Source organism: Palaemon carinicauda, chromosome 31 (genome assembly GCF_036898095.1).
Source record: "Palaemon carinicauda isolate YSFRI2023 chromosome 31, ASM3689809v2, whole genome shotgun sequence".
NCBI lineage: Eukaryota > Metazoa > Arthropoda > Malacostraca > Decapoda > Palaemonidae > Palaemon > Palaemon carinicauda.
The window spans coordinates 22,364,424-22,377,266 of record NC_090755.1 but is presented as its reverse complement, the minus strand read 5'-3'; the positions used below and the strand labels follow the sequence as shown (position 1 = coordinate 22,377,266).

Genomic DNA, 12,843 nt, shown 5'->3' with positions numbered 1-12,843 from the left:
GGAGGAATTACGACCTAAAAATAAATTAAAAGAACATTTAGGCACACTCCTAACTAACTAAACTATTACACAATAATCAAAATAGATAATAAACAAATTCAAAACCACTCTAAACAAAGATAAACAATTTTTACTAATCATAAACACACTATGGACAGGGACAGATAAGGACTACATAAAGCATTAATCAGTGGAATTTAAGAACCAATGGATTGGTGAGAACAACCCTGGGACGAACTTTATCAGTTTCAATCTATGAATTCATGCAATTATTCATCTTCATCAAGTTGCTATTGTTACAAAATATTTCTTGTCGTGAAGTCGGTGCAAAAAGGGCTTTTCTGATGTTTGTTTCCAAAACATATAGTACATAGCTTCAAGGTCTGGTCAGGTTAGGTTAGGTTGAGGTCAGGTTGATATGCATCCCAGCATCCCACTTGACATTCTCCCTCACACAAAAACTGTTGTCTCCCATTATTAATGGATATAGAGTGTCAAAATCACATAATACAAATTAGAGAATTCATGTTATAACAGAACAGTTCCATAATTTCACCTCCTTCCCCTGAGAGATAAATGTCCCCAAATCTCCTCATCTCTTCATACTATTTACACTACATGTGGTTTGGCCTAGAAAAACGGGCTCGTTGCATATGCAGATGATGCTACTCTCTTTGCATCAATACTATCTCCTGAATGTAGATTTGGGGTTGCTGAATCCCTGAATAGAGATCTTGTATATTATGGGACATGAAGTTGAATCCTAACAAAACTCAAAGTATGATTGTAAGTAGGTCAAGGACAGTTGCTCCTCAACATCTGGATCTCAGCATTGATAATGTTTCTTTGACTCTATGATTCTTTGAGAATTTTAGGTGGAATTCTCGACTGCAAATTTACTTTTGTGAAACATATTAGGTCTGTGTCTCCTTCGATTGCAGAAATATTTGGCTTACTTTGAAGACGAGTTTTCATTCTTTTATTCTACCTTGTTTCGAGTATTGTTCTTTTGTCTGGTCTTCAGCTACTGATTCTCAAATTAATTTGTTGGACAGGAACTTATGGTTTATTAAATTGCTTTTTCCTGATCTAGATATTAATCTCTGGCACCGTCGTTCAATTAGTTCGTTATGCATGTTTCATACAATTTTTCATAATTCTGACCATCATTTACATTTAGATTCCCTGGCAGTACCATCCTGTTCGTAATACTAGACATACAGTTAATTTTAATATTCAGGCCTTCTCCATCATGAGGCTCAATACTACACAGTATTCTAGAAGCTTTATTCCAGCTGCGATCAAGTGTGGAATGATCTTCCTAATCGGATATTTGATTCGGTAGAACTTCAAAAGTTCAAACTTGCAGCAAATGTTATGTTGAACAGACTGACATGTCTCTTTTTATAGTTTATATATAAAATATTTTATTTTAATTGTTCATTACTTCTCATATAGTTTATTTCCTTTCCTCAATGGGCTATTTTTCCCGTTGGAGCCCTTGGGATGATGGCATCCTGTTTTTCCAACTACAGTTGTAGCTTAGCTAGTAATAAAAATATTAATAATGCTAATTTAGAAATGTGGACCATCCAACGGGTGAGCGAAGTCTGAAAATAATAAGCTTGATATCAATGCATGTCATTGATTTTTGTGTTCTTTTCAGGCGTCCAGTATCGTGGAGTGTGACATCTGCTGCAATGTCTTCTCCGATGATAATTACCCAAGGATTCTCCCTTGTTCCCACACGTTCTGCAGCTCTTGTATCAACAGGATCATCGCTACCCACAGTAAAACTTGTCCTGCGTGCAGGAAAAAATTCACAGCCACTTCAGCTGGAGACCTGACGATCAACAGAATTGCCTTGGATGTCGTAAAGCAACTTTCAATCAAAAACGTAAAACCCGAGACTTTGTCCAGAGGACCAACGGGGTCTTTCTTCGAGTGGAAGAAACTTACCAAGGAAATCCATGAACAGATGAAAGATGTTTTCGACGCCACCATGACCCTCAACGAGATAAAAGATGAACTCCTTGACGCAAAGAGAGAAATTGGAAGATTTAAAGAAATGTTAACAGATATTGAACTCTCCATACAACAGATACTGAGAAACATCAATGACTCTGGATGTCAACTAGAAGCAACCACTGACTTCACTTTGACTGAACCTTTCCTTGATGTCCAAGAAAAGGTCAAGAAAATCAAAGATCTCCTCCAGAAGAACCAGAAAGAAAGATATGACATTACAAACGTGAGTTTATGATCTCTCTCTCTCTCTCTCTCTCTCTCTCTCTCTCTCTCTCTCTCTCTCTCTCTCTCTCTCTCTCTCTCTCTCTCTCTCTCTCTATATATATATATATATATATATATATATATATATATATATATATATATATATATATATATATATATATATATATATATATATATATATATATATATATATATACATACATAATCATAGTATTAATCCCTTTTTATTCCCATAAACACAAAAGAATTAAAAATCTGTTTCATTGCATCATCTAAAGCTTCAATGTCCACTAAAGCCTAAATGATTCTCATGCTATCCTTCTTGTAAATTCCACCACTTTAAATTCCACCGTAAGATTCCTTCCACGAAAATTACCACCCCAAGAAAATTTCTCCCCTCCAGTTTTTCACCCCAACCAATAAGCAAGCGGAACTTCCATCACGTTAGTTAAACGATTTTTTTGCTCAATTTATCAACTGGATATTTAAAGTTACACTGTTGTTTGGTCAATATAAACTGGACATTTTAAGTAAAACTATAATGCAAAAGTTGTAGTCAGTTTAAATTTCAGTTGCTTTCATGTCGTTGTCTTAACAAGAATTTATAATTTTCTTTTACAAATATATCCCTCTCGTACGGTTCTTCCTCGAAAGAAAAAATAAAAATTTTTGTCGAAGAAAATTACATAAACGAGAATTTCAAAGACAATGTGAAAAAAAAAAAACAAGAACCTATTGGCCTTGTGAAAAATTCTATAATTGTGGTCGTGTCCGCATTCACACTGAATATAATTCAGTTTCTTCAATTGTAATTCCTTCACATGATCCTAATAACGTTAAAATCGAGATTTGAAGAGCGATTAATGCCATGATAGTGAGTCAGATTGCTCAAACAATATTTCCCTTGGTGATAAATAAATCATATTTGGCACACAAGTGCTTCAGAACTTACTCTCTAAGAAAAGGACGTTATCCACTTGAAAATACAAAATGGCCACCATTTTTTAAGATTGGTGACATTCGCAGTGGTTTTAAACGGGATTTGAACTGTGTTTTGATTGAATATTCCTATTTATATGGTCTACACATTGTAATATATGTTACTGAGGATGAGAAATCCAATTCTGTATTCATAAAATTAATATCAATGAATATTATGATGATACAATGGGGATTACAATATGCCAATATATAGAGTAATACTAACTTCGATTATATGCGTTACGAACAATGTAATAAAAACCGATTGACTTGTGTGTTGCTTGAGTCGGGAAACGACTTGCTGTTGGTGTACAGCTTCGACTGGTCCTTCTTTCAGTCCTCACATTTGCAGGTACACAACTGTATACTGTACACTTGAGGTGTAGGATACAACTGAGGCTGAAGCGATAGCCTTATCATCATCCTCAGCATTCAAGTCTTGTAGCCATATTTTGTCAAAAGCTCACAAGTCTGAGTGGTATGGATACCTCATGTTAAGAACGAAGAACCCTTGCCCTAATCTATGGAAACTGTGTGAGGTCTTGGGCTAAGGAAGAAGCTATGGCACAAATAGAAATTACCCTATTAGGCGTGGAGACTCGGCAAAGAAAAAAAAAGAAAAAAATTACTAAGTTATCGATAAAAGAATAAAGAAATTGGTGACAAATTATAAAAAAGGTTTTTTTTTAATTTTTTGGACGCGTTTTTCTAATTACCAGCATTCCTTCATTCCTTTTGGTTCATATTGCATTAAAGCTTTTATTTCACTGTGTACTCTTTTTTTTTTTTTTTATAAACTTGCATGCACTGCCCTAAATATTTGATTAGTGTATGTTGATGAAAAAAAAAATTAACTCATTATCTTTGATATGAGAAAGCTAACAACTCACAGTGAAACAAACAGGGAAAACAATCATGTTTTTCTAACTAAGGCTGTAACTTAGCTACTGTGCATTTCAGGGCTACGTCCAATTGATTTTCGTTGATAAAATCCTAACAGAGCATCGGATATGGGTCATATTTTGGAAATAGGTATTTGATGCCATAGCCTAATTGGCAAAAATATGCAGTAATGTCTGATGTGAATAATAAAGGTACTTACCAGAGTAAATATAAGAAATTGGAAGGGTAACTTAGCTAAATTTAGATGCACCCAGAGAGAGGCTAGTTGTGACGTGAACTATGACATCAGATGTAATACCCAGTAAACTTTCCATTCACAATAGAAAACACGCCCATAACAGGAGGACAGCAGAGCATTCATACGTCAAAGCCAATCTATTGTACGTGACTGCTGTCTGGCAGGCCTGGCAAATTGTCCTCGTGGCTGCAAGACTGCTTTCGTGCTGCGTGTTTTTGCAGTATGCAATAAAGAAAATAACCGCATGCGTCATATGATTAATATTAACAGCTAAGTGGATAACAGATCATGCACAAACACCAAATGATTCAGACAGGAAGCCTAAATTAACATTTATAGGGGTCATACTTGAATGACTAGTTTGGAAAAAAAATTAGATATAAAAATATTTTGTTTATAATGTATTTCTAAATTTTCACAATAGGAATAAGAGATGACAGATTTTTTCTCACTGACTAGCTTCATCAACCATATTTAACAAATTACCTATTCTACTGATCTCCTTATATATATATATATATATATATATATATATATATATATATATATATATATATATATATATATATATATATATATATATATATATATATATATATATATATATATATATATATATATATATATATATAGAGAGAGAGAGAGAGAGAGAGAGAGAGAGAGAGAGAGAGAGAGAGAGAGAGAAGTGTATAGGGTAGCTGTTTGTGTGTCTTCATTCATAAAGTGGCTAAACGACTGGGGTGTCTAGTAACTACGTCATACTACAGTAGAGTATCAATGAGTGGGAGGGCCTTCGGTAATGACGTCTACATAGTCTTACTCTGGGTGCGTCTAAATTTAGCTAAGTTACCCTTTCAATTTCTTAGATTTACTCTGGTAAGTGCCTTTATTATTCACATTAGACATTATTGCATATTTTGCCAATCAGGCTATGGCTTCAAATACCTATTTCCAACATGTGACCCATATCCAATGTTTTGGTGGGATTTTATCAGCGAAAATCAATTGGACACGTCCAAGAAATGCATAATAATAATAATAATAATAATAATAATAATAATAATAATAATAACAATTGAAATGGTTTGGTTGGTTGGATGTCATTCTTATGAGGGTGTAAATTAAGGGGAATAAAATTTTTGGGGTGGATTTCATCGGTCACTCTATCTTCTTCAATTCTCCCCCACAGGAAATTATCAAGATGCGAATGCGTGTGGCAAATGTGGCAGCGGAAATGCAGAAGGCTTTTGCGGTAGAGACACTCGTGATTTCTGCCGTGATGGTGATTGAGGGAAAGCAGAGGGTGGCTCGGGTCAGGGTCAAGCCAAGAAACCAGGTCCACCTGAGTCATTTTGCAGAGGGACACGTCCCACCAAAATCCCTCGTCATAAATGTACGTTGATTCCCGTAAAACAATGTTAATATACCGAACTCTTCTTCATCTAGGGGTAGGCTTACTGAATTATAGTCCAGAGAAATATTTCATATTTCTATAAACCATTCAACTCTCAAACGAAATATCAGAAGATCGACTTACAAATTTTCTTCTATATTGTGGAAGGTATTTTTTTTCTCCCTGGAATACTAATTGTAAAAATAGTTATTGTTTTATATCTATTTCTCCTATTCAAAAATGTCTTCAAAACCTTTCAAGACATTTTGGAATGAATAGCAATTGTTTTAAAAGTTTTTGCAATGATAAGTTGTCTATTCACAAGACAGTGGCATTGGTCGTGGTATACACTCTCTTATATATTTCAAGATTTTCAAATACTTCTATCAAGCCAATTCAATAACTTTTAATTAAGGACTACATAATATGACATTACCAACTATTATATTATCATTAGTGTAGAGACAATTCTAATCAATCTCTTATTCTTCTATTTTTCCTATATATCAAAGGTACCAGTAGATTGGGTTTGTGTGTGTATTGTACCACTATACAAGGGTAAGGGAGATGTGCATGAGTGTTGTAATTCAAGGGGTATTAATTTGATGAGCGTCGTTGGAAAAGTGTATGGTAGAGTACTGATTAATAGGATTAAGGATAAAACAGAGAATGCAATATTAGAAGTACAGGGTGGTTTTAGAAGAGGTAGGGGTTGTATGAATCAGATTTTTACAGTTAGGCAGATATGCAAGAAATATTTAGCAAAAGGTAAGGATGTGTATGTTGCGTTTATGGATCTGGAGAAAGCGTATGATAGAGTTGATAGGGAAGCAATGTGGAATGTGATGAGGTTATATGGAGTTAGTGGAAGGTTGTTGCAAGCAGTGAAAAGTTTCTACAAAGGTAGTAAAGCATGTGTTAGGTTAGGAAATGAAGTGAGTGATTGGTTTCTGGTGAGAGTGGCACTGAGACAGGGATGTGTGATGTCACCGTGGTTGTTTAATTTGTATGTTGATGGAGTGGTGAGAGAGGTGACTACTCGAGTGCTTGGACGAGGATTGAAACTGGTAGACGAGAATGACCATGAATGGGAGGTAAATCAGTTGTTGTTTGCGGATGATACTGTACTGGTTGCAGACGCGGAAGAGAAGCTTGGCCGATTAGTGACAGAATTTGGAAAGGTGTGTGAGAGAAGGAAGTTGAGAGTTAATGTGGGTAAGAGTAAGTTTATGAGATGTACGAGAAGGGAAGGTGATGCAAGGTTGAATGTCGTGTTGAATGGAGAGTTACTTGAGGAGGTGGATCAGTTTGAGTACTTGGGGTCTGTTGTTGCAGCAAATGGTGGAGTGGAAGCAGATGTACGTCAGAGAGTGAATGAAGGATGCAAAGTGTTGGGGGCAGTTAAGGGAGTAGTAAAAAATAGAGGATTGGGCATGAATGTAAAGAGAGTTCTGTATGAGAAAGTGATTGTACCAACTGTGATGTATGGTTTGGAGTTGTGGGGAATGAAAGTGACGGAGAGACAGAAATTGAATGTGTTTGAGATGAAGTGTCTAAGGAGTATGGCTGGTGTATTTCGAGTAGATAGGGTTAGGAACGAAGTAGTGAGGGTGAGAACGGGTGTAAGAAATAAGTTAGCAGCTAGAGTGGATATGAATGTGTTGAGGTGGTTTGGCCATGTTGAGAGAATGGAAAATGGCTGTCTGCTAAAGAAGGTGACGAATGCAAGAGTTGATGGGAGAAGTACAAGAGGAAGGCCAAGGTTTGAGTGGATGGATGGAGTGAAGGAAGCTGTGGGTGATAGGAGGATAGATGTGAGAGAGGCAAGAGAGCGTGCTAGAAATAGGAATGAATGGCGAGTGATTGGGACACAGTTCCGGTAGGCCCTGCTGCTTCCTCCTGTGCCTTGGATGACCGCGGAGGTAGCAGCAGTAGGGGATTCAGCATTATGAAGCTTCATCTGTGGTGGATAATGTGGGAGGGTGGGCTGTGCCACCCTAGCAGTAGCCTACCAGCCAAACTTGGTTGAGTCCCTTGTCAGGCTGGGAGGAAACATAGAGAGGAGACTTCCCCTTTTTTGTTTCATTTGTTTGATGTTGGCTAACCCCCAAAATTGGGGGAAGTGCCTTGGTATATGTATGTATCAAAGGTGCATTCACAGGCAAAGATTTTATAGACGGAAAAATGACGGAACTACCAACGTTGACATTCAATACATTTAATACCGCGCAACCTCATGAATAGTGTAAATTTTACTGAAATATATTAAAATCTCATAACAGTGAAAATAGTATACTTACACTTTTATGCAGTATATACTGTATATAGTAATTTGCACTATGTAGTAACGTTTCTTGAATGTCACAGCCTCAGTATTCACTTCTTGGCCACATGTAGCCTATTCTTACACACCTCAAGTTCTGCTCAACTATATTTTATCTGGTAACACTGTCCTCCCTTACCCACCCATGTCCAGCCGTATGATATCCTCTGTTTCCTCACCTCACTTTCTTTTCACATTTTTGTAAGTATTTACTTACCTTGATGGGATAATTTTTGAATATTGTAATGTATCCCTTCATCCAGGTAAGATGCATTAGACTCCTATTGGATTTTTGTATTAACTGTTATTTAGAAGACCTGGTCTTCCTTTCCCATTCCACTCACTCTAGCTCTCCTCCCTCCCCATCGACTTTTGATTTAAAAAGAAAAAAATTATTGGGGGGAAAAGGGATTTCCTTTCGTAAATAGCCTTTTGTTATAAAAAAAACAAGACTGCGTGATTCAAATATTTGCTCTGATTTTGCCCTTGAGGGTTACCTGTTCTTAATTATGTAGGGCTGAAGTATTACTGAAACCCTAATAATATGAATGATTATTAAATATAATGGTTACGTATTGGCATGCGTTTGGTATGAGTGTCTTCATATTATATTGAAATTAGGACCCCCGCCTATTGATTGCGTGAGCAGTTGCCGGCATTTTCTGAACACGGGTGATATACGCGCTTGGATAGTTTCAACCAGGGTTAAAAGAATATTTAACCCTGGTTTCAACTGCCTAAGTCTTAGTAAGTAATCATAAGATAAAGTTTATATAATATATGTATCAATGTTATGTATCTTAATTCCTATAAGAACGTGTAATATTAATAAATGTGTAATGAATCTTCTGTATATCACTCAAATATCCTATATATATATATATATATATATATATATATATATATATATATATATATATATATATATATATATATATATATATATATATATATATATATATATATATAATTTCAAAAGCAAACCTATTAACGTTTTCCACATTGATGGTTATAATAACAATATTATAGGATGCTTGGATAATCCATTATTAAAGGTAATAAGGATAAAAGGCGAAAGATTTAGGCTATGCGTATTGGGAATCTTCTAGAGGCATTTCTTGATGATTTATGAATATAAAACTTCGAAATCTTTATATTAGAAAGCAAGCAGAAATAAGCAATAACTCTCATATAAACAATTTGACAAGAAGGAAGGAATAATCTATTAGATGCAGTGATACACATTGAAATTCTTTAAGTAAATTGCCAAATATCGAATTCGTGAAGGTCTATTTGCATGTTACTAATCACCCTACTATAAATGCAATGAAACGTTTGATCAAGACTTCCAATGTATTTTTCTTTTCTTTTTGGAGAAGAATAAAAGGGAAGTTTGGTTCTTTGGTTTTCTTAATAAATCAATCAAGAAGAATAAAAATCTCGTTATCTTCATGTAACACACTTACAATCATAGAAACAGAAAACTGATACGTATGTTTATTAACTTTATCTTATTACTATTTACGAAGAGTTAGGCAGCTGGAACTATTCGTAGCAGAGCCAAGTCCTCTGATACGTAGGGGTCCTTATGTCTAAAATCTAACATGAAGACACTCATGTAAGAAACTATAGTCAATAATCATTCATACCATTAGCGTTTCAGTTATACTGCTATATAATTAAGAACAGGTAACCAAGAAAGACAAAATCAGATGAAATATTTGAAACACGCAGTCTTGTTTTGTTATAAGTGAAGGCTATTTTTTTCTCCTGGTATGACCTAACAAACATTCTTTTTCTTCCCTCTGACAGCCCGAGGCCTTGATGAATACTTCTCCCCGAAACGCGTTCCTGGATCTGGCCATTGAAGGGACCTTTTTAGCTAGGATAGTAATCAAGGTGATGGAAGAGGGTAATTTAGCCCTCAACTTCCTACATCTGTGTGCTGGAGATCTGGGACCCTCTTATGCCAACTCTCAGCTCTCAGGTGTGGGATGGAAGAGTCAATCTAGTGAACGTATATATGTCGATGAATATATTAGACCAGTAATGAAAGTGGATTGGACCAGGGAGGGACGGAGGGAGATCTACAAAAGTACGCCATATAAGGAGGGAGAAGTGAGGGGATGGTTCTCAGAGGAAAATGCGTCGAACTTCTATATTGTCACCAAAGATCACCCCAGTTGGAATCTCAATAATTGCTTTGGCATTGTAGAGGAAGGACTGGATACCCTGAGAGATGCCACCTCGCAGTATCCAGACATCACGACTGTCCGGATTGTAGACTGCGGTGTCATATTTTCTGAGTAACTTTCCCTAAGATAAAATCTGGATACAAGTCTCGTTCTTGTCTCACTGATCTTGGATATTAGTATGCCCAGTATGGGATCATCAGTCAGACTTTCCATCTCCTTAGGCCTAAAGGAATTTAGAGTTTGTAGTATTGTGGTTTCTGAGCTTGAAAATGTCATATGGCTTGCCATACTTTCTGTAGTATACGTTGTTTTGTATGAAAATAAGGACCAGTTCCGGTTACCTTACCTTGGAATCATGTGTTGTTATTTCCTCGATATTATAATTCGGGCTACATGAGTTAATACATAACAAGTCGAACTGAACACATAACATGGTGTCAGGATTGGGATGCGTGACACCTATTGCCTGAAGAGAAACAACGGAGATGTCGAATACATGTCTCAATTAGAAGAAAATATCGCATCGCGCAACGCCGTTCAAGAATCCACCATGGCGACGCCCACGACAGGCACTGCCCAATACGACCGCCAATCATCTAGAATACAGTAAATACAGCGCAACCAAAGACATTTTGGGGTATTGTATGTGCCATTAATCACTTTAGGTCCTCAACGCCCACTCGCCTGTGTATACATTCACGAGCATTTATCCAGTGATTGATACTCGCCTCCTTCCACCTCGACAGGGACTCATGGAAGTCAAACATTCCTCTTAGCCATCATTCAGACGTGAAATTGATGGTGACATTGTGTTGTACCATTGTGTAAATCATTCTAGGGTGATGTGCTGGTAACCTCTCCCCTTTATCAATATGCAAACCTAGTACTCGAACAGTGAGGATGGCCAAAGAACAACTCATTGCACTACCTAGTTTTTTGTTTTTTTTTTGCATGTGCATATATTTGTTATGGGTGTCATAAACAGCGAATCTTGTGCACTAATGTATAAACACACTCAATTCTTATGTTACGTTTGTATGATGTGTTAACAATACATACTCGGTCTTACATTTTTTTTTATGTGCATATATTTGTCATGGCTGTCATGAATTGGGGATTATGTGCACTAATGTATAAACACACCCAATTCTTATGTTATGTTTGTATGATGTGTTAACAATACATACTCTGTCTTAAATTTCTGTGTGACACGCGCACTGGTACATTTATTTTTGTCGCATATATTACATTTCTTTACTGTCAAAGATAGGCTGTGCTGGAGGCGTTGGTGGTGTGACGGGACGTGGCTTAGTACTACGATACACAATTGAATGCACCGTACTCAATTTCATCCTCAAGGCTGCTGCAACACGGTGGTAAGGCCTGTATGAAGGAAAGACTTTATATAGATATGTATTATATAAAATAAAATCTTAAACATCCATCACTTGAAAATAAATGTATCAGTATAATCAAGGCTTTAACTCTGATGAATGTCCTGTGGAAAGGGTCAATATTTATTAGTAATTCATAGAGTAACTGTAACAAGTCACCTATGCAAACTAATCTGAAGGCAGTTGTCAGCTTTTTCTTTATTAAAAAAGTTGAAGAGTTGGGTGACAAACTCATTTCTGCAACCATACGGACAGACATCTTCTGAGGTGGCCATCACTTCTTTAAGCTCTCCTTCGTAATACCAGTAAATGGCTAATGCCCTGAGTAGAAATAAGGTTTGCCAAAAGAAGGCAAGAAAACGCAGGTACGTATACAACAGCCATTTTCCTATCAGTCATAGTGTCTATCACTCAGCTACTCCAAAACCCTTCAGATAGGTGTCAATCTAATAATTATTTACATAACCAATACCATAGAGAGAGAGAGAGAGAGAGAGAGAGAGAGAGAGAGAGAGAGAGAGAGAGAGAGAGAGAGAGAGAGAGAGAGAGAGAGAGAGAGAGAGAGAGATGAGCAAACCAGTGAATAAAGCAGTCAGTCATCTGATAGGTAACAACCAATTGAATTGTTCCATATCTACAACAATAAATATTATAATTAGATAAGATAGATAGATAGATAGAGTGCTTGATATAAAAAAAAAATCATACAAAATAAGTTGCAACTTAAGCTACTTTCTCAGAAAGAGAGCATGAAGGGAAGGGAAAGAACGGAGAGGGATGGATGGCGTGGAGGTGGAGAGAGATAGCTTGAAGCAGGGGGAGAGCAGGTGAGGGATGAAAGGAGAGGGAGGGAGGGGGTGGAGGTAGAGGTTCTGTATATTATTGTTTGGTTTTGTGACTGGATGATTGAGATTTTGCCCTTTGGCATAGGGGCAAATGTCTTTATAATTAATAATTAACGATTCATTATACCCCAATAAATTTCCTCACTGGGTGTAATACCCTATAGCAACATCTCGTATTGATACGACTGTTCGTTACAGAATAATTGCAAAAAATCGCACTTGCACTGTCTGTGAAACCCATAGTAAATGTATAAAATGATTCTTGCCACTTATAATATTAGCACCTTTTCTTGTAACACAGAGGAAGACCAATTATAA

General features: G+C 36.4%; 1 protein-coding gene across 1 annotated transcript in view; it reads left to right on the top strand.

Annotated features, from left to right (window-relative positions):
* The window catches only part of LOC137624345 (tripartite motif-containing protein 59-like), an 18,846-nt gene extending 7,123 nt beyond the window's left edge, over positions 1-11,723 (top strand). Inside the window, exons 2-4 of the mRNA XM_068355031.1 lie at positions 1,667-2,251; positions 5,565-5,768; positions 9,904-11,723. Coding sequence (XP_068211132.1) covers positions 1,667-2,251; positions 5,565-5,768; positions 9,904-10,401 — 1,287 coding nt within the window. The 3' untranslated portion in view covers positions 10,402-11,723. The remainder of the gene's footprint in view (positions 1-1,666; positions 2,252-5,564; positions 5,769-9,903) is intronic.
* Positions 11,724-12,843: the final 1,120 nt, after the last annotated feature.